The 21853-nt window shown below is 33.3% G+C and overlaps 1 protein-coding gene across 1 annotated transcript; it reads right to left on the minus strand.

Moving 5' to 3' along the window:
- Positions 1 to 553: 553 nt before the first annotated feature.
- LOAG_01776 (hypothetical protein) lies at positions 554 to 16640 on the minus strand (the record flags this gene model as incomplete). Its single annotated transcript, XM_020445841.1, has 33 exons — positions 554 to 674; positions 845 to 979; positions 1070 to 1236; positions 1368 to 1503; positions 1775 to 1980; positions 2498 to 2597; positions 2972 to 3190; positions 4253 to 4398; positions 4519 to 4619; positions 6275 to 6377; positions 6570 to 6799; positions 7032 to 7217; positions 7485 to 7829; positions 8699 to 8805; positions 10016 to 10146; positions 10729 to 10810; positions 10993 to 11136; positions 11600 to 11748; positions 11899 to 12084; positions 12335 to 12409; positions 12513 to 12679; positions 12937 to 13100; positions 13225 to 13330; positions 13504 to 13606; positions 13708 to 13818; positions 13891 to 14047; positions 14244 to 14464; positions 14888 to 15010; positions 15201 to 15314; positions 15528 to 15641; positions 15823 to 15894; positions 16029 to 16149; positions 16525 to 16640. The coding sequence occupies 33 exons, from the start codon at positions 16638 to 16640 to the stop codon at positions 554 to 556; spliced, it is 4758 nt and encodes a 1585-aa protein (XP_020303744.1).
- Positions 16641 to 21853: the final 5213 nt, after the last annotated feature.

Consider the following 21853-nt stretch of genomic DNA (forward strand, 5'->3'; position numbering starts at 1 on the left):
TCCTTTCGTAACGAAGGTTTGTGAAAATCCCTCTCTTCCAACTTCTATTAAACACTAAAAGTCTTCATCGAAATTAAGCTCATCTCATTCGAAATATTTCAGAGCTCTTCCAACACACATTATTTTCTGCTGTTTTTAAGTAAAATTAGTATATTTTATCTGAACCTGCAGTTCAGATAACATAACCTGAGTACTCACTCAGTGTTAACATAGAAATATAAAACAATATATTCACAACATAAGAAATTCTATTTCTTTCAAGTAAGCTAAAATCCGAACTAAGAAAATGGTGAAATATTCTTCACCAAACACTAGGAAAAGTTGTCGATCAGATATTCAAAAACTTTAGAGTGCCAGTATTTATGGAGACGATCCAATAAGCTTTCTCAGAACACTGCTTGCATGTCTGAGCATTAAATTCAACTCTTTTTGTAATTTCAGAATCGTAAAGAAAACTAAAGTACAATAATCTGTAGAAATGAACAAATGGTTTTTTGGAACTGGACATTTGGCAGATTAAGATCAAAAAAGATTTTCTTTGGATCTAACAAAATCACTTACGTTTTGACTGGTGAGTTTTAGCAGCAAAATCCTGGAAAGCTACTACTTCACTCGATGATGTTGATTGCTGTGGATATTCTTCGCTACCCACATCTGGTGCCACTATGTCACCGCTGCAGTATATAAAGTATTAGCCAAAAATCGAGATTGAAAGTATGTTAGCGGAATAAAATGAAAATTCAATCTTTTGTTCAGTGAAGTGCAGTATCTCCTGAATCAACATGGTGGGAAAATATAACAAATCCAAGCAGACTTAAAAAAACTAAATAATGATAATAAAAACCTCGCAAGTTTTTGAGCCAAATAACTTGGAACTCGACGTTGGACACTTGAAGAACTGTGTCGTTGTTGTGGTTCGAAAATACGGCGCGTTTGAAGAACGCTTTGCCTTGGCATACTTTCAACACATGATATACTCCTGGAATAGATAATAACTTGCTTTCCACCTAGATATTACAGAAAGAAACTGAAATGAAAATTATCCACAAATCAAACTCGAATTTCAAACCTGCTTGTGCCATTAATGGTTGTAAAGTATCGCCTTGGGGCGAACTGTTGTCCGAGAGTCCCACCGGCCTGCAGCAGTGGTGACCCGTTAATTTCTGAACTATTACTATCACTTTCACCACTCGTCGTATCTCGAGATACCCGATTTCGTGGTTGATATCTTTCAACCTGACAAAAAAGTGCTATAGCTTTGTTCCTAAATTATTACTATCATGACCTTTTTCTTTGTAATTGGTTTACCTCAGTATCAAGGATATTGTTTAGATATTAAACCGAGCAAGAAAAAAGCAAAAACTAACTCTTTTCTGTACTGCTCCTTTACCCTTTTGATTGCGTGTTGAAAAAGCTAACGGAAACAAATGCTCCCGTTCATTTTCCGCCTCAAGTAAAACTTCACTTGTTTCAGCAATTTCAAACTTCGAAAGATCTGGGTTGCTATAAAGAAAGGAGTTTCGAATAGAATCTCATAAACTGATTTAGAGCACCATTTTTTCTAGCTCACTTTTAAAAATACCTAATTCTTGCTACAGATATATCCTTCCCGGTCCACTGATTAAAATGATTTCTGGTCAATGAGAAAAGCCAAACTCCCTAGTGAATCCATAGAAAATAGCCCCGAGTAGGTGTGGGGTAAAGTAGGAAACTATGAAAAAACTTAGAATTTAATAGTCTAGGTGGTCAGAGAAAGAAATCAAATTTCGCGAACCTCGCTTTTTTCAGATTTTCAATAGTTTTTGCCAAATTCCGTTCAGTTTTTGTGCCCGACGGTATTTCTGCTTGATTCAAAAGATTGCTGCCAGTTAATATATCGTTTCTTTCCGGGGTATTATATAAATTACCTACTGATCGAGCAATCAAACGACTTCGGATGTTTAATCCTGACGCACCACTGAAAATTACTGAATCTATTTGCTGCAAAAACAAAACTACAAAAGTAGAAGAAAAAACAGACTAAGCATCGAGATGCGCTTAATCATCCGACAAATTAAAACAAATTTGAAGCCCGCGTCATTTCTCATGCTATGTGCTTTGTATGACAAACTCCTTAAAATATGATGATTAACAGTTGGATGGTCAAATACTAGAATAAGAACTGCACTTACTTCTCAAACATGTTGTTGAATCTTAAAGAGAAAGTGCAAAATTTGAATTTTTTACTTAAGTTCTTCCGCAAACTAAAACCAGGTCATTAAAGTAATTTTAGAACCTTAATATAATTTGTAAGCTTCGACATTTTAAATTCTTTTGTAAAATAGTTAAGACTTAACTCAGACGAATGAAAGAAAACTAAGTAAATTAGATCACGCTCAACTGATTCAACAAAACCTGGTAATCTAGTCCTTACAACTGATCAATCCATGCTTCTATGAAGGCGATTAACCCCTTCAGAAATACGGAAAGAAAATATGAGAAAAATGTTATCGAATACCCCCTCTTTTATCAGATTATCTTTTGCTATTTCAACATCCGTTCGAGGCAAATATTTTGCTGAAGCTGTGGGAAAAACCAGTAAAATGAGAAGAAAACCACTGTAAGGAATATAATAAGGAATAAAATTCTCGTAAGGAATAAAATTTATAAGGAACAAAATTCTGTAAGGAATAAAATGACAGAAGGAAGCTAGCCCAATATTATGTATAAATGCGAGTAACTCATTGATAAGCAATTCCTGCACAATCTCAAAAAGTTCACTGAAAAAATTTTTTTCAATCATTAGAAGCATAAAACGTCCCAGTCAAATAAAAATACCAATGACAACACAGAATACCAATACCATTCCAGAGAACATCCACATTTCATGACAAACCATTTATATTGTTAGGTCACCTAACAGTTACTGGGAGTTACTTCAAAACCTAGTTTTATGATAAGTATCTCTGGTAATAACTTGGAAATTACTTACACAGGAGTAATATCAGCACTTAACCGTGATAGATATGATCTACTAGCATCACTACTGGTACCAAGTAGTAAACCAAGTCCAGGTCGATTTCCATTTAACGGTGCAGCGGCTGTTAACCGAAGATTACCAAATGACTTTGAACGCGACATAATGTTTGGAACTGCTGCGAAACCGTCATCGCTTAGAGGTCCAGCTAAATTCTCCTGAGATTTGCGCAACCTGAACAATAAATGATGCCACATCAAATAAACCAATTTTTCCATTAGTTAATAATAAATAACGTAAATAAAAATGATGGCACATCAAATAAACCAAGTTTTCCATTAGTTAATAATAAATAACGTAAACCTAAAATCACGTGATGACTGGAAATACTATGTTGGCAGAAACTGAATTTGAAGCTTATGCATGAAGGCAGAACAGAGTTTGATGAATAGATCTTCACTGGACTTGGCATTAGATACAAGAATTTTGGATAAAATGACAGGGAATCTCAGCTTAAATTATCCGTTTTGCATCACATGGATTACAAATTTAATAGAATTCGAGCTGATGGTAGAAAAACTTTGATTTTTGTCGGGTTAGAGGTTAGAAGATAAGACGTAGATTAGAAATGACAACAAAAAATTCCCATAACTCCATGTAAGTTGCGATAAGACATCCGGACGACATATTTCCAACACAGCAATTTGGTATATTAAAAAGTTTTAACCACATGAACTACTTTAAAATAAGAATGCTGGCAGATTATTGACAAACAAATTCTACCGGTACTGCATGAAATTCCGCCTGAAGCAGAACTACGAAAATGAAATGTAGTATGCAACAAACTGAGTGAAAAAAATCAAATATTCAGAGCGAGTGGCATATCCTAATTTAAAAAATCAAGACAGCAATACAATATCACCAAACGAGATATGTCCTTATTGATCAAGATAGAAAATAGAAGTTTGTACGCAACTCACTGAATCCCGAAAATTGTTATTAACTTTCTTGCTGTATCAACTGTTTCAATGCACAGCACTAGTAAAAATGTCGAGTTTCTATGTCTAAACTTACATATGATGACGGATCCGTCTTCTTTAAAATCTTATGTTTCACAGAAAATGAAAAGTGTTTTTTTTAAAAAATTGCAAGAAAATGAATCAGAAGACTGGACAAAACTGATTGCTAACATATTTCGAATAAACCAATCCACAAATACTCTACTTATTTCGAGTAAATCAATTAGCAAGTGTCCTTAAAATCATAGGTTATGGGTACTTTTATATATAAAAACACCTGTCACGCAATCCTGCTAATCGATTCAACGTCTGTGATGATTGCTGCTTGTTAAGAGTGACAGCTCGAAGATTCGTCCGTGAAGATGATGGTGTCAAGCGAGTAGAAGCCATCGTTAAAACTGAATATGTCGACATATCGGAATCCTAGAAAGCTGCACAACTTATATAATGCGTCAGCAATATTTCGGTAATTTAAATTTGATATGCAGTACATAAAAGTGAACCAAAAGTTGTCTCATATTTTCATCTAAGCAAATTCTTTACTTGTCGCTGCCGCTTCCCATTTCCTAGAACACTGAGAGCGAGTTGTGAAGGGCTTTGACTTCGACTGCGTAAATGGAGATCTGATGAAGCATAATCTTCTTCTGGAAGTAAACAAATAAACAGTGCGTTTCTGTCTTTAATTTCGAATAAAACTGTCAAATATTTCGAAGAGCTGAGAAACCGAGCATAATCCAATTTTTTGAGCTATCATATCTACAAGTGCTTTCAACTTATTTTCAATGGCCCTCTTATCTTATTAAAAAAAAAAAGGTAGAAAAGGGAAAACAAAATTTCCAAGCTTAATTAATTTAGACGACTTGCGAGCGACAAAAATATGCATTTCAATCCATGGAAGTTTTCAAAAATAAACAAATGTTGGTGGCTGATAATAAACTGGAGAACACTGCGGACATATCTTGATTCCGACTTTTTTCTATCATTTATTTCCCGAAAAATACTCATGTAATAAGTTTAGGCATCATGAAGCAGTCATCCTCACATAAATAAAGAATTGTCATTTTAGACCTGCTGCACCGTTTTAGGAAGACAATTTATCTTAAACAGCTTAAGGATTTAAAAAAAAAGATCCGAAATTTCGTGGTGTTATGAAAAGAAATGCAAACTTTTGAGAAATGCAAAAAAAATTTGCAAAAAAAAAAGTTCATTTTTATCTTCCAATTGGAAAGGTTGCAAATACAGAACTGGAGTACCAAAAATATTATAGCAAAAAAAGAATCCTGTTCAGATTATTCCAAAGATTTCAGTGTGTTGCTATAAATGGACAGCACATTACTTTATCTCTAAAGGAGAAAAAGCCACCCTAAATTCAAAACGTAGATATATCTAAAACATTATCCACAAACAAACAGAAATCTCAATCTGCAAAATGAGTAACAAACACCAATAACCAAAAAAACATGCCAGCAAAATTCCAGCAGTGATTAGCTCTAGCTGTCAGTGTTTTTTGCTATAAATAATCAAAACCTCCTGCAACTGTCATTCGTCGATTTTTGATAACATCATTAATTGCTTGGCAACGAGCCAGTGGACTTAAAGCTCGACCTATGGCTGCAGTACTTAAGTTATTCTTTTCTTGTTGTTGCTGTTGATATAAACGCGACAAAGTGATGTGCAAATCGGATTCTGAAAGCAAAATAAAAGCACAGTGCAAAGACGACAAAATAATATTGTACAGCGAAGGCATCGAAGCGAAGGTATCGATTTATAAAGAAATTTGATAAAAATGCTGCGTAACTTGGTCGGCTAGCACCACACATTTTTCACTTATCTACCCAAATGATTATGATAAGAGGAATTCCCTAAAAGCTAGCGTGAGGCTTGCATAAATGAAACCAGTGCGGATGTTCGAAACTGACAGTAAATCAAAAGCTGTGCATGCGAATTCTCAAAAGTTATCACCAATAATAAAACACATAGGAGGGGAACAAATAACTACGGAAGGTGCTGGTGCTGAAGTGTTATATAAAATTAAAGACAATAACTGCAAGTCCTCATAAAACACAGTCTTTAAAGAGGAATACGAATCAATCACCCAAATTATAATTTAAGAATTAGTAAAATCAAATAAGAAGTACTATCATTCAATATCGGGAAAAATTATTTTTTGGGAAAAATAACTACTAAGACTGGCATCCCACCTTAAACAGTGGATGCAAATTGATCCATTCGTCTGTTAGGTCATACAAAAGATATATTTCAAGCAAAATAAACTTCAGGAAAGGAAACTTGAACTAACTTCGTCGTGTTACTGGGATTGTTCGTCCTGACACTGTAGTGTAATGCATGTTGCTTGCCGATCTCCTGGTACCGATTAAAGGCGGTGTCCACACTGTCTGTGACTGTAAGCATATATGACCTCTCATGTTATGATTTTCAAATATTCTTAAAGCACTATCTTATAAAGTCTTTCAAAATTCATTCTAAATTATATTTAAATATCACACTGCTGAATAATTGGCGAATAAACTTTCAGCGAGCTCTTAAAGTATAGGAGGATAACTTTGTTAAAAGTAATGATTAAAGTAACAAACCTCACTACACCTGATCCCCTTCAGGCGTTTTGTTAAACTACAACGTTTCACGCTAGCCCGACTGAATGCCGAACTAGGCGACTGAGGGGACATAGAGGGTGAAACTAAAACTGGTGTATTGTATGGCTCAGAAGATTCGCTGGCATTCCGGATTGCGTTACTGAATGGAAAAGAAGAAACTTGCTGCTGCAACTCAGCAATCCCTGATGCTGATATGGAATTCGGTATTTCTATAAGAATGAAGTATTATGAAAAATTTTCTTAGCCAAAATTCACATATATACAGAAAACAAAGAGAGGATGTTATTTCACTTAAAAGCTTTGGAGACCGAAAAAACCAGTTCTTTTTCGATCTGCTATACGGAACATGACTTTTGTTTATCCGATAATAAACCCAGAAATAAGACGTAAGGAAAACGCTGCGAAAGAAAATCCATTGAAAATTTGTTAATAATAACAAACTTTTGTTAACATTTCGCTCGGATGAAAGCGGTGAATACTGTATCTGATTACCATTCATGGTCATAAAACCACCTAGCACATTTTCCTTGGATGATGATGGCTCTGTGGATGACGGAAAGACGTGCGTTTCAGTGGATGGCACATCGAATGAATTTGATATCAATGATGAGACATAGACTGGTGTATCTAAACGACCAAATAAGCTAATTTAGGCTACAAAGAAGGTAGCAAAAATGTCCATAATGTCATTACTAGACGGCAATTTTTAAACAGATCTTTGCATAAATCGTGTTTTCCAACAGATCATTCTTATTCTAAAAGTGCAGTAATAAAACTGAGACGGAAAAGTCTGGTATGAAAAATGATCACACTTTGGCACTTTAAGGTCATTTTAACACCTGAACGCCAACATCGTCAGCGATCTCAGATCAAGCATGCAAAGAGTAAACGTACCCCCAATAGGGCTAATTGCCATATCATCCCATTTTTTCCGTGATTTTCGTGTTAAAACACTGTTTCCCGCTACAATGCTTGATGGTCCATAACTATCTGCATTTTCTTCCTTAACAATATCAGTACCATTGCCGGCACCATTATGACATACTAGTGCGGCAGTTGTCCCTGGTAGTTGTGTTAACCGCAAATTTAAAGGTGTATTGCTGCTTGTAGTGCATGCATCCCCTTCTCTTCCAATGGTTGCGCTACCGCCTAATTGCTGCTGGACAAAGTTCAACGCCCCTGAAGATCTGTCTGCGCTTGTTGTTGTCGATAGTAGTGTTTGTTCCTCATCGGAGAAATCTGAAAGAGTGAGTCAAATGACATGGACAGTGGATCACAAAATCTTATAAATATGAACAAATGATCCAAATCGGAAAGAGTACATATGAGGAACTATCAATTTTCAGCGCAAAATGGACAAGAAAAAAAGGCAGATTAAAAAAAAAACAGCTGAACAGTAAAGACGGAGGAATGTAAAAGATGAAAGACCAAAGAAAGGAGAGTAAAAAGGAGAGTAAAAAAGAATTACTGAGAAAAGTTGGGAGTAATTAACACAGCTACTTTTGTTACATCTATTTTTATGTCATAAAATTCATGTTCCCAAGGAAAATTTGTTTATTTTGCTTAACAGTTATGTAAATGTTGGAGTGAAACTATCAACCATTAATTCTGCGAGCAAGTAGCAGTTCTACTTGTACAATTTTAAACTATCCCAGCAATAAATTTATTACGAGAAAAATTGGATTAAATCATAAGGACAATTTTTTCTTTTAATGATAATAAAAGAGCAACATATACTGATGGTTGTCTTCTTCATGGGACAGAATTTGAAACATCGTCTCTTAAAACTATCTATTAAACGCCGAACTCTGAATTAAATCACTGTGAATTACAAATTATAAAACCAAACAGATATTTGATAAAAATAAAGAATCGGAAATAGTTGCAAAGGGAGACAGCAGATATCCGAAACAATTTCAACGCCATTAATATGAATTGAAAAACGGCGAAATCTTTAAGTATATTAATTAGTCGAGAATTCCTTATGCATAATTTCCTTTCCAAAGTTGAATTCAAAAAAAAATCGAATTGAAATTAAAAAAAATAAACGGACAAAATTGAATTTTTTCAAACTATCGGATCAAAATATTTGTAACTAAGATAATTACCATTAGCTGCTGAAACATTATCCCAGCTGGTAAATTGTTCATTCATCATTCCACTTGTGCTACGCCGCACAACTTCTGTTGTCAGCCGCTTCAGTTCAAAATCATCACTACAATTGCCAACTGTAGAAACTTGAAACTAAAAAATTTGATTACCAAAGCTATTTCCAATTCTCCTATGCTAGATTCCTTTCTAAAGTAAACAGTTAAAATAAAACAAAGTATAAAGTGGAAAAGTGTTTAGAGCCTATGTATCACAACTTACTTCAGGAATGCAATTTCAACTGTAAGGACCTCAGCGAAAAAATTTCACTCTATTAGTTGTTTTAAAGAGAAAAGCTCTCCGCCATGAAAAATTTCAAGAAAATCAACAATTATATGTGAAAATCAGTACAACTGAAGAAAATAAATGTAAGATAACGCAAAATCAGATAACGAAATGATGCACAAATTTTTCCTTATAAGGGAAATGAGGGCGTCAGTATGTTGCTGCAGTATATTGCTCGAACCCTTAACTTCGTAACTACAAAATTAAAAAGGGTTCAATGGCCCGCAGTTTCATAGATAAAAATTAACATGAATACAAATATAATAGTCATACATCAGAAATGGTATTCGTGAAGTATATCAAGGAGTCAGTCATATTTCAATAATGGACTTAATCATTATTTCCAGCCGTATTGATTAGCATACTATTAAGTAGGGAACACTTACGAAAGTTACTAAAAGACAGATATAAATGATGAAAATTTTCAGCGCAAATGTGAAAAAAGAACAGTGAACTGTAGCTAATGGGAATCATGGTAGCAGCGACTGGAGAGAAAATAAAACTGAAATCAAAAGACTCTAACGAAAGTTATATAAAAAATTAGAAATCAAAGCACTATAATGATATATATACTTCCCAATTTTTGTAACATGTAAGTCTAATTTTGAATAGAAAAGTGCTAAATAAACTCACTGGTGGGACACAACTGATGCTCAAATACGCAAACGGTGCGATAAATTTCAGCACTTGTTTACCCTCTTTATATCTCGACTATTTCTTAAACTATGTGTACAATGTGTAAAGATATGTCGCATATGCCTGCGTAACTCTTCTAAACTGCCACATTTTTATCTGACACTGTACAGTGGGCAGAGTACATTTTCCAGTCACCAGAATGAAGGTCAAAGATGCGTCAAGCTACAGGACAATTGTAATGAAAAAATTTAAAACAAATGGCTAACATAGTATCATTATTCATCACTTCGAACTCCCCGTTAACAAATTAAAACAGGAGATCACGGCAATTAAAGATGAAACGGAAAAAAGCATACTCTGTAATCATACTACTTGATGGAGTATTGATAATCATTGTTGTTGGCTTCCGCCCCATACAACTATCCGAATCTTCATCGCCAATTCTGATGCTGCTCAGAGAACCAAATTCAGATTCTGAATCTTTCACCTATAAAAATGTTAAATCCTGATTTGTAAATGAGGCAATTCCTCAACTTATTCAAGTTGTTATGACTTTAGCGCAATAATGAAAGCAGTGGGAGGCAAAAACCAATCGTAAGATAAATGTGACTAAGATTTATGAGTTATGTTCTTTGATATAAGAACAATATAAATATTTCTATTCTAAGTATTAAGATTTGTTGATACCCATGTCATCGCCTTCCCAGAATAATAACTCTTCACTATATTATAATGCAAAATAAAATTTGACACTTGAGACAAACTATTCTCTACACGATACATAATTTTGTTAAGTTAGCAAAAGTAATTTAAAAAAAAAAAGAAAAAATCAAGTGAAACCTTCAAGAAAGTCAATTTTTTGCCGAAAATTATCTAAATCTCAAATTAACACCGGGATTGCTACGGTGCAATGTATCGCCTATTGAAGTTATACGATAGTCCGAAAATGCTGAGAACAATTCTCAAAAAAAAAATCAGTTGTTAATTGCTTAACGATTTTTTTCTTTTTGAAATCCAGTTGCTATTTAGTATTGGTTAAACCTAGAAAAAACCAATAAGAAAATTAAACCTTCATATTTCGTATATACTCCATGTGTTCATCACCAGCTGCATCACTGCCACTCCCCAACAAACTATCAGGTGTTTCGGACCTAATAATTATGTGTGTTTGCATAGAAGAATTTGAAAGTTCATTTCTATGCTACATAAAGCAACACTTTTTATAAAGAAAGTATATATGAAGACCTCTGCAGAAGCCTGATGGATTTGTAAACGGCTTAAAAAAAGAAATGGGAAAAAAATACGAATCATATTCTGCAAAAATGCTGCTTACCGTTCACAAGGTTTTTCTATTCCTGCAGTGCTAGTATTCTTGGTGATTTGGGATTTTCGTGCGGCAGTCATCATTTTGCTGACAAGAAAATTGGACAACCGCCATACGAAAATGCAACCGCTGTAGGAAACAACGTATAATCGCCTGCAGTACTTCAAATAAATGAAAACCATAGCAGAACTAATTAATGGAAATCTATGCATCTCTAAAAAACAAAATGTGCTAGGGAAACACACTTTATAAAAATGTTTTTGAAGTTTGAAATTTCTATATTATTGACAAGACAAATCGGTTTTGTAAATACAATATTTTGACATAATTACTGATACTTAACATGATTATTATGAATACTTAAGACCTATCTTGAAACTGAAGCTTTTCGTTAGCTTTCCAACTTCAATAAAAAGGATAAAAATTCTTCTTTTCATAAGATAGCTCCTTTTCCATCAAATTTCCAGTAATCATTGGGAGTGACAAAAAAAAAAAATTCCTTAATATCCCAGAATTTATACCACAGAACGGTGAAATGACATAAATCATTCAATTAATGGATAGATACACCGCTAATGAGCTGAAAATTCAAACTTCATCTCATTTTAAAATTAACCTGCAATCAGCGGAAAAAGCAACATCTGTGATGTTATCCGACTGGCCAGTCAATACGGCAGCAAATTCTCCCGTGGCTACATCAATGATATAAACATTTCGATTTGTACATACTGTTGCGGCATAAATTCCTGATGGATCCAATCGTACCTATATAACTTGCAAGATAAGCAAAAGTGATATTATGGAAATATTTAAGGACTGTTTCTAATTGAGGATGACAGCTGCGCTAAAAAATTTCATATTGCATATACAAATTAGATGAATGAAATTAAATGATCTATTTAGATGAAAAATAACTCTGGTGAGCTGTCCATCATCACTTGCAGCCCCTTTAATCTGTTTCACAAGCTTTCCTTGAAACGAATATGTTCGAAGCTGACGATCCTGGCAAGCGGCAACCATTCCACCAGCACTTAACACGATATAGTTCAAGCCAAACTGAGATTTTATGTGGGTTATACGTGAAAAAGTTACCGAAGATGGCTGCAAAAAAATTTTATGTAGAACTAGGTAGGCTAAAATCAGATAAAGATGAAAATGTTTTCCTCAATAAACACCTGAATGTTCTTGATGGAAAAAAAACGGGTTCGGGACAGTTGTGTAAAAATATTCTAATTATATTCCTATAGAGTAACTAACAGTTTGTATTCTATTTTTTAAATGAATTTTGGTCAAAGTTCACAGTTTTTCTGTTCTAAACAATCTTAAGTTATCAAATTCATTACAAAATTACTTCTGAATCGACCATCTTCCTAATTACGATTGAACGATCAGCAGCAGAACTTATCAACTGCAAACTACCCGCTTCCTATAATATAGCTCTTTAGTTTTCTTGCAAATTAATAAATGTTTTGAAAATAAAAATCAGAACAAGAAAATTTTTGTAGTATTTGAGAAAATTCATCACAAACCTCCACAAATAGTATGGAATTAATAGTACTTGTATGATCATCAATACTTGCTAATGGTTGGTAGCCATTAAGTGGATCGAACAAGTGCACCATGCGATCTCGACTTCCAGTAGCTAGCAGATAACGAGCTGAAACAGTGAATTTATAGAAAGTCGCAAAAGCAGATGCTGCAAAAATATATTGATAAGTATCCAAAAAATAACACAAAAATACCGAAAGCTATCTATTACATGATCAGCATTAAAAATCATGAATCACAAGTTCTTCGTCTTTTGTAATATGTTAATCTAATTTTCTGTAATTTAATATCGAACAGAGAAACCTGCCATTTCGCTCATCTTTCGATAAAGTGCTCCTTGTCTTTTTTTTTTCTTTGTTTTGATATAAGCCATCATTTATTAATAATATTAGCTAACAAACAAACCGAAAGTTTTAATAGCACAAGAAGAAACTACATAAAATTCGGTGAAAAACTGCAGCACAAACTCACGACTCTTTGGGTCAGAATATTCCATACACATAATATCACTTTCATGTGCTTCGAAAAATGCAATCATTTCCATAGTTGGTATAGTTAAATCATAAACACTGAAACAATCTGGTTGAAAAATTAAACCCAAAAAATTGGAGAATTTTTAGGAAAAAATTTTGCAATAATGAGGTCAACAACTTTGTTTTAGGTTTTTCATATTTCGAAAAGTTGAAAACTCACGACAAATTTCCATCTCGACTGCCTGCAGCCAGATGTTTTCCATCAGGACTTACTTTCACAGATTTCACGCCGCTGCCTGTATCAGATATGGATGCTCCAAATACTTCTGAAAAGAGAATGGAAAGATATGAATACATGTTATTTGGAAATTTTCTGATATTACTTACTTCACCTTTATTACTTTTAAACTAAGTACCAAACAAAAAGCGAATGATGTCGCTGATGTAAACTGTATGTATGCTGAACAAGTCGACCCATTTTACTTTAAGTGAAACATACCATCTGGTGATTCGTTAAGCTGAGAATCACTGTTGGTCATAAAAATAACTTTTTTCAAATCCTCCGAGAAAACATTTGCACATGGCAACGAAGTCCTCTTATTCTGCAAAAGATAGGATACAATTTATTTAGTAAACAAAAATTCAAAACTTCATTTTGAAAGTTCTAAATGAAATTTGCTATAGGTTAGACCAAAAAACAAACCTCATCAAATGAACTTGATAGATGATCCACATTCCATATCCGAACAGTTTGATCTGCACCACCCGTTATGATAGAACCATGTGGTAACCATTCAAAATTTGATGGATAAACCTGCAAAACTCATATTCTTTTCTTAAATACATTGAAAAAAGAGCAGACCAAAACAGTCGCTCTATGACTTACCTCTAGTGAAATCACTGGTCCAACATGAAAAAGCTGTGAGGAAATTTTGAGAATACTCCGATTCGTTTGTTGCCATGTATAAATAGACCGATCACTATAAACCACAGTAAGCATTCCAGTCTTTCTATTATATGTTAGTGCTCGTACATCAGGGTATCTGAAAAGCAGACACTAAAATTTAAAACTCGTATCTGAGTCACGAACAATAATATCTGAATGACGTCACTATTCTCAAGAAGCTTATTTCCTTGTTCTAGTGAAAATAATTTCTGCAGTTAATTTTTCTTTTGATCTTCCTCCTTATTAAGATTATCAAGCTTAAATTTTCATATTTAACTGAAAAAGTTGCCGACCTACACCCTGTAGGATGTGAATCAGGCAACAGTGCATCCTGTTTTACACCTTCCGCAACATCGCATGACAAATAGTGTGGTTTACAGAATGTAAATTTATGTTTCATTGTCGTGATATCCAAACATCTTATAAAACCATTGTTGAATCCAATAAACAATTCACCAGTTCCAAGGACTATCGAACGTGGAACTTCACTGTGCAGGTCATAGGTACTCACTAGCTAAAATAAGTTCAGCTACCAAAACAGTTTAATAAAAGCACATAAAATTAAACATTGATGTATGTCTGGGTAAAGATATAATTGTTAAGATATCAAAAGAAAGTTGCGTGTTTAATGGATGAAATTGATAGCTTTCAGTAAAGTTCTAATTCCACATTTTTATTTATTAGTTTACTCGAATACTGAATATAGTGATGGAGTTCTTCCACCATCTGATTCCATATTTGAAAAAATGTAAATTTAGAACTATATTGAAACAACGGTTTATACTGGTGTTATGGACGAACTGAAGGGAAACTGCATACAAAGGAAAAATGGAAGGGAAAGTAAGAAAGCGAAATAGTGCGAAAAAGAAAGAACAAAAAACAATAGCATTAAAACGAATATTCATAAAAATGCTCGACTCCCCCACTAAATTATTACCTTTTTATCATGAAATTCAATCAAAAGGCTAGTTTCTGTGACTGAAAATGTTCGATTACCAGGAGCGCAACAAACATCTAAAAAGGTATTGTTTCGCTGATCGGCCAAAATTGCTGAACGACCCTGTAAATAACTTAGATATAAATTTAAGTTTTAAAGTCTGATTTTAAAATAAGAATATGGTCGGTAGTGATGTGAGCAAGAAACAGCCATGGAAGAGTTCAAGCTCCAGAATTCGGCTTTCACTGAAGAAATAGGTCTTCGTTTCAATAGAAGAGAGTCAAAACCCTACTTGTTACGCAGATTCTCATACCTGTAAAGGTACACTCTTCGTACTCTCTGGTTTCCTTGCAACATACCAAAATTTAACGTGCCTGATTCCTACCGTTACACACCCGCCTTGTTCTGTAATGTCAATTGAATTAACCTGAAAAATTACTTTTAATACCACTCCAGCACTATGTATCCGACTAACCGGGCTGCTTTCAATACTTCAGCTTTGTCAAAATATCAGCAAATAATATTTATAACAAGCTGGTAATACAAACAAATATTTACTTGCATGAAAGTCAGCCTAGTAAGAAGTTTTATAAATGAAATGAACGCAACAAAAAAGGTTAAATCCAGAAAAAACACTTACTTTCGAAGTTAGACGATTTTCAGCAATTTTTTGTTGTGCCTGCCAATCCCAAACTACGATCGACCGATCATGCTGATTTCCTACTGACACTAAGTGCCCGTTAGGAGTGAAACGCTAAAAGTTAATTAATTGTAAGTATATTCCAGACCACACCGTATATTCCAGAAATTCATCTTAATTCAACAATTAAAAATTTTCAAATTATGAATTCAAAAAACCGCAAAATTTGTGGCATGAATTGCCGCTCAAAACTTGCCACGCAGCTGATCCCTAATTGATGGTGTTTTATATCAACAATCTGGGTGAAAGCGAACTGTCCTTTCACGTCATAAAGCTCCCAAACTCGTAATCGAGGCTCATGTCCAGTCTGAAATTCAATTTTCGAAAATTTGATAAGGAATTATTGCTGCAATAATGTTCCAACTTTCATTTCTTGAAAAAGCATTCTTTCGTTTTCCGACTCGAAATCTCATTTCTCCACAAATTCAGTCTCTAGAATACCTCTCCGGTAGCGATGTATCTTCCGCAGAAAGAGAATGATAAGCATGTTATACTGTTTTTCGTTGTACCAATTAAATGGGCTTGGCCGTTATTTCTTGGATTATAAAGAATGACGGTAGCCCTGAATAAGAAACAAAATCACATGCTTAGAACAGTTCTTCAAATATCTTAGGTTCAATTATATATTGTTTCATACTGAGACTTTACCTGCAAAAGTTTCAAATTCCATAAGTATTACTCTAATTTCATTTGATTTTCAACTCGGTTGTAAAAAACTTTTATTAGAAGTCCTCGTCTCAAATTTTTGCGTTTATAATAACGAGAAAAGAAATAGAAAATGCCGCAGAAATGTAAAATTCGCGTACTAGACAGACAAAGGTGATACATTATGATGCTAAGTCGCTGATGACGTTGAATAAGAGATAGTGACTGCGCTATAATTAAGATGCATACCGTAACCTTTTTTTTTACTGATGGAAAGTTCACAAAAGTTTACCCAGCCGGATAGGCTACAATGCCTTTGTTGTCGTCCACCGATACTGACGACCGTGAAACAGCTGTGCAACCTAATACCCGTTCCAATTTCGCCTGAAAAAAGGCGACAAGATGCATGCAGGTATTCCAGATTTAATACAGAAGAATTACTGTATTCCATTACCATAACTGTACTATTATCACTAGCATTATTATAATTGCCACTTTCATCACTATATTGTTAACAGTGTACATATTTCACTCATTGTTTTCTATTAAAGCAGTAAGTAAATAATAAAATAAATATGTGTGGAAAAAAAATAAGCAGCCACTAACAAAAAAAGGACAAAAAAACCAACCGGAAGTTACGTTTAGTAAAACAAAGGAATTACTTTACCATAACATACACCTTATCAGAATAATATAAATGCAAAGCCAAATGAAATATTTTACCATACGTATGTGCAGTTCGGAAGCGGGAGAGATATAAATACAAACAGAAATAGTTTGCCGCTTCAAATAATAATAACCATAGAAATAAGCATGAAGAAATGGTCGCAAAAATTAAAAAGAATGACGATGAAAATATATGAATGAATATGGTCGTTTATCGTTCAGACATCGATATGATATAGAAACCGAAAATTAGGAAACTTACATAACAACGAAATGAAACTGTAGATAAAAGTTCCTTCAAAAATTGTAAAAAAAAAAAAAAAAACGCAAAATACGCAAAGACGTCAATGTATCACCAAATATATCATGTTAAACAGAAATAGCCAATATGAAGTTTAAGATATACTATTTATATACTCAAAGTAATGTTACAGTACCATGAAGATTCAATTTCCTCGCTATTAATACGTCCCTTGAAATTCCCGAAAAGAAGGCACCATAACATAAACCACTAAAAGATGTTGAAATTGAATCTTCTTCTCAGAATAACATCATGAATCCACATGCATCCTCATATCCAAGGAATTGATGATAAGACATCAGTCAAAATGTAGTGATTAAACAGGTTAATCTTATCATCCTGATCTTAGCTGAATCAATAAGACTGAAATTTAATGCATAAAAAGGAGAAGAAAGAGCTGGAATTATTTTGGGTATTAGAACAATGAAAAAGTATCAGAACATTCAAATGAACTTTAATTTAGACATTAATGTCAACGAAAATTAGCCAATGATCAAAAAGGAATGTTAAAAATCCGTTAAAATGTATCATTTTGCTGATGAAAACCGTTCATCCCAGCTGTACAGTACTGTCCTGTCCAAAATAATAACCATAAGGTGAGTGGTAAAGTTGCACATTCTTTATTATAACAGTTTAGCTTGCCATTAAAGGGAATAGATTGACATAATGATTTATTCCAAAGATCAACTTAACATGGCTTATACTACTGAGATATCGCGGGACGATCACGATAAGTTGAACTTTTGCTTTCCTTCTCAAATAAGCCGTAAGTTGAAGAGGCAGAAATCCATTAAGTGAGAGTAATACTGGTAATTCAGGTAATGGTCAATATTTTGCCAATCCATGCAATTCCATCTTTTCCGCTTTTGCTAAGCTTGCATAAAGTTATCAAATAATCCATTTTTAAATATTTCAATTTTCGGTTAACATTTCGAAACTTGAAAACTGTTATTCCTCATTAGTCTTTTTTTTTTATTTCTAACAAAAACATAATATACGTACAGAAATGACGTGTACTTAACCAAAATAGTTATTTAGCATATAGTAAATGACATAGAAGAGACAAACATCCAAGTCTGCAATAAAAATATAAAATCTCAATTCATTAATTGTTCTGAACAAAAGTTTGGGTCATTTTCCATTTTCATAACTCAGTCATCGCATCGTTCATTTGATGAATATCACAGGAGTATATCTCAGGAATCGTTGATGAGATATTAGAAGTAAAGAGCGCCAACAAATGCCTCTGACAGTTGATTTCCCGCCCTAAGCCTCATCTTCTCCTCTCTCTCTCTCTCTTTCCCTTTCTCTCCCTCTCTCTCCCTCGAATGAGGTTCTCTGAGAGGTAGTTTGAGAATTTCCCTCTAAAAACTGTCCCTTATAGTTTCAATGATTTACATTTGAGCAATTTTTCAATTATTTCTTACCAGGTACTGGTTTTATATATGAATAAGGTTTATTTCTCTATAAATTAACTGAAAAATGAACTGAATTACTGGATAGGAGAGCGACTAATATAGGTATTTTTTAATTAGGACCATCTGACAATTGAAACCAGTTGCTGATAAGTTATCAGCATGACCACATTGTTGCGGTAAAGTCGGCGAACGCTGTGACAAAATAGAAACCATTAAAACTTTAACCAGCAATATGAATAAGAGGACATCTACGGTGACAATTTAATTGTAAATGGCAGTAGAACAAGTTTTATCGATTGATGTGGTGAGGAAAGGGAGTAAAAGAACAGTACTGTGATTTTCCAGTTTTCTTGAAACTCTCTTTTTGAAATAATTGGTGCAAAAAGTTGAATTTCGAGTTGGAAATTTTTATTTAAATTTAACAAATTGAATGAAAATTAAATGGTTTAAAATAGCTCAATAGGGCCAATCTAATATCCCACTAGACATATGTTATTGTTCCCAAGAAAGAAATCAAAGGAACCACTGGAATTTTACAATCTTTAAAAATTTATGGCTCTCACTTCGATCCTGACGACTTGTGCGACAATAACATTCAGATTGCATGAACTTTAAAGCATGAATGTTTCGTTAATCTATATTTACTTTCATTTGAGTAATCTCAACAACTACACCCATAAAACCAGTTGTCCAAAGACAAATTATTATACATCGAATCAACTTCAATCAATTTCACGACTCTCCACTAAACTATGCAATTTTCTTTCAGGCATTAAATGACGTCTATGTGACAAGGACAATTTTTCATCTTTTAAAATTATCAAACAAAAAGGAAACAAAAAACGGAATATTATTCGAAGTTCTTCTATTACTTCTTCCGGATTATACTTCCTTCTGCAACGTATCGATGATTTTAATTGATTTTGTTTGAAATATTTTTAGAAGAAAAAAATTTAACTTTCCTCATAAATGTCATACCATATAAAAATGAGAGAGATTGCAACAGAAAATGGAGACAGAAATGTTCGTGTCAACAGAACCGGTTTTGATATATTAGTAAGAGTAACATCATGGTGAATGAATAATTTTCTCGGAAATAATTGTAGATTGTAATTGTAGAAGGAATGACAATTCTAGACGTTTCCGTTTTTGATTTTGACAATTGAAAACAACACGAAATGGTGGATGAAAGATGCTTGAAAGTCTTCTTATCAAGCTACTCCTTAGAAATATGACATTTAGAAAGAAGCAAGAATCAGATATGCTGTGTTTCGATTTCGTGGGACAAACCATGAGATTCCATTTTTGTTTTTTTTTTTTGGTATGGTAAATGGTTTTAAGGGATGGAAAACTAAAATATTCTGAGTCATGTTAATTAAAACTACTTTTACCATACTGTCCATTATTTATGGAGACAAGAGCGCCCTCAATGGGACCTTATAGAAACTCTCTTCATTTAAAAGTTTGGAAGCTTGTTATACGTTGTTTCCTGTATGGTATTCATCATTAAAATTAAAAGTTCATTAAAATTATACCACAAGCGGAACATTTGGTGAATAAAGCTACAAATGTATGATAAGAGCATTGCATTGAACTATACCAAAATGTAAAACCAATCTAAAAAAAAAAAATTTTAGCTTTTGAAAGATGACATCTATTCAAGCCAAGTTTTAAACAGAAGCTATTGCTGATACCGTAATGTCGCGCTGATCAACATCGATCACCTAGTTTCGACTTTAGTTTATCATCTTGGTTTACTATTTTTTTGAAAGAAAAAAAAAAAGAGGCCATTTGAAAATACATCCAACTGGGGAATTCAGCAGAAAAGATTTTTTATTTCCGGCACAAATTGTTAAAGTGAAATTTTTGAAGAGCATAAAAACTAATGAAATTGTCTTTCAAAAATAAGAAACTGAAGAGGAGTTCAATCTCTTCAACCAATACCATCCAACAATTTTTTTTTCTTTTTTGTAAAGCAATGAAAAATAATTCAATCAAATTTTTTAGAAGGTTAATGACGTGGTAGACCAATCAGCAATTACAAGGAAACATTCATTACAATGTGTTGCCCATTAAACTCTAAAAAAAAAAAGCACTCAAAACTTTTTTGGCATATTTTTCAGACAATATAAATTTGAGCTAATCTTATAGTGGTGAAACTTGAACAAACACTTTAATTTTCTCGAGTAATGATAATTCTCGATGGTACCAGTGCGATAATAATTAATAACTACCGGTAGTACCAATGTGTTTTAGGAATTTTTCTATCAGATCCGTGTTATATGATTCATGAGAGAGTACGTCAGAAAAAGGAAACTGCGACAATAATATATGAGTAGTTGGTAAAGTGATTTGAATTTTCTCAAAATTTTTCATGTAGAAGTAATATCAACAACAGCAACAACAATAAAACCTTTTCATTTCTCGATCATTTATCTCTTTCCTCTCATTTACCTTTTGAAAAGGAAAATTATCAAATATATATGCATAGATCAATGTTATCTACAAAGATTGAAATTTAAATTGCTAATTTAAAATTTTAAAATTTAAATTGTTAATTCTTTCGAGAAAATGATTTATTCACAATTCCTTTTGTTATGTCACTTATTAAGAAATAATGCATAACAACCAGATCTTTTCAATTCATTTAAAAATTAACCAAAACTTCACCACAGGAAAGTTTGGAGGAATAAATTCGAAAGGTAAGTTAGCTTTATTTAATAAAAATGAAAATTCTTCTTAATGCCTTTCTAAAAAAGAAATTAAATATTCGTGTAAAAATTACTTTCTATTATATGAATAAATAAATTTAAAAAGAGAAAAATGCTGAAGATAGAATTAAAAAACCTTCTATATATCAAGAATGATTAAAGAATTTCATTTCGATCTCGTCAAATTGCCCATATCGGTGGTTCCGATATCGATAAAAAGATTTCATTGCGCACTTTTTAGGAAAAGAATGAAGGGGGGGGGGGAAAAAAAAAGGGTAGAAAGAAGTACCGACTAACTGTCTTTATGCCTTTTTTGCTTTGAGAGATTCCACACTTTTGAAGGTGAATGAAATTTCAAAATTTCAAACCAAATCCTGAATAATATCAAGTAAACGAGTTGTGTTCCATAATGCAGATTAGGGCCATATTGTCAATCATAGAGATTAGGTCATTTTCGCTCAGCGAATAAAGGAATTAAACAATCTTGTAGTAATTTCTTTACAGCCATATTCGAAAATAATTAAA

This window comes from Loa loa (genome assembly GCF_000183805.2).
Source record: "Loa loa unplaced genomic scaffold supercont3.3, whole genome shotgun sequence".
Classification (NCBI taxonomy): Eukaryota; Metazoa; Nematoda; class Chromadorea; order Rhabditida; family Onchocercidae; genus Loa; species Loa loa.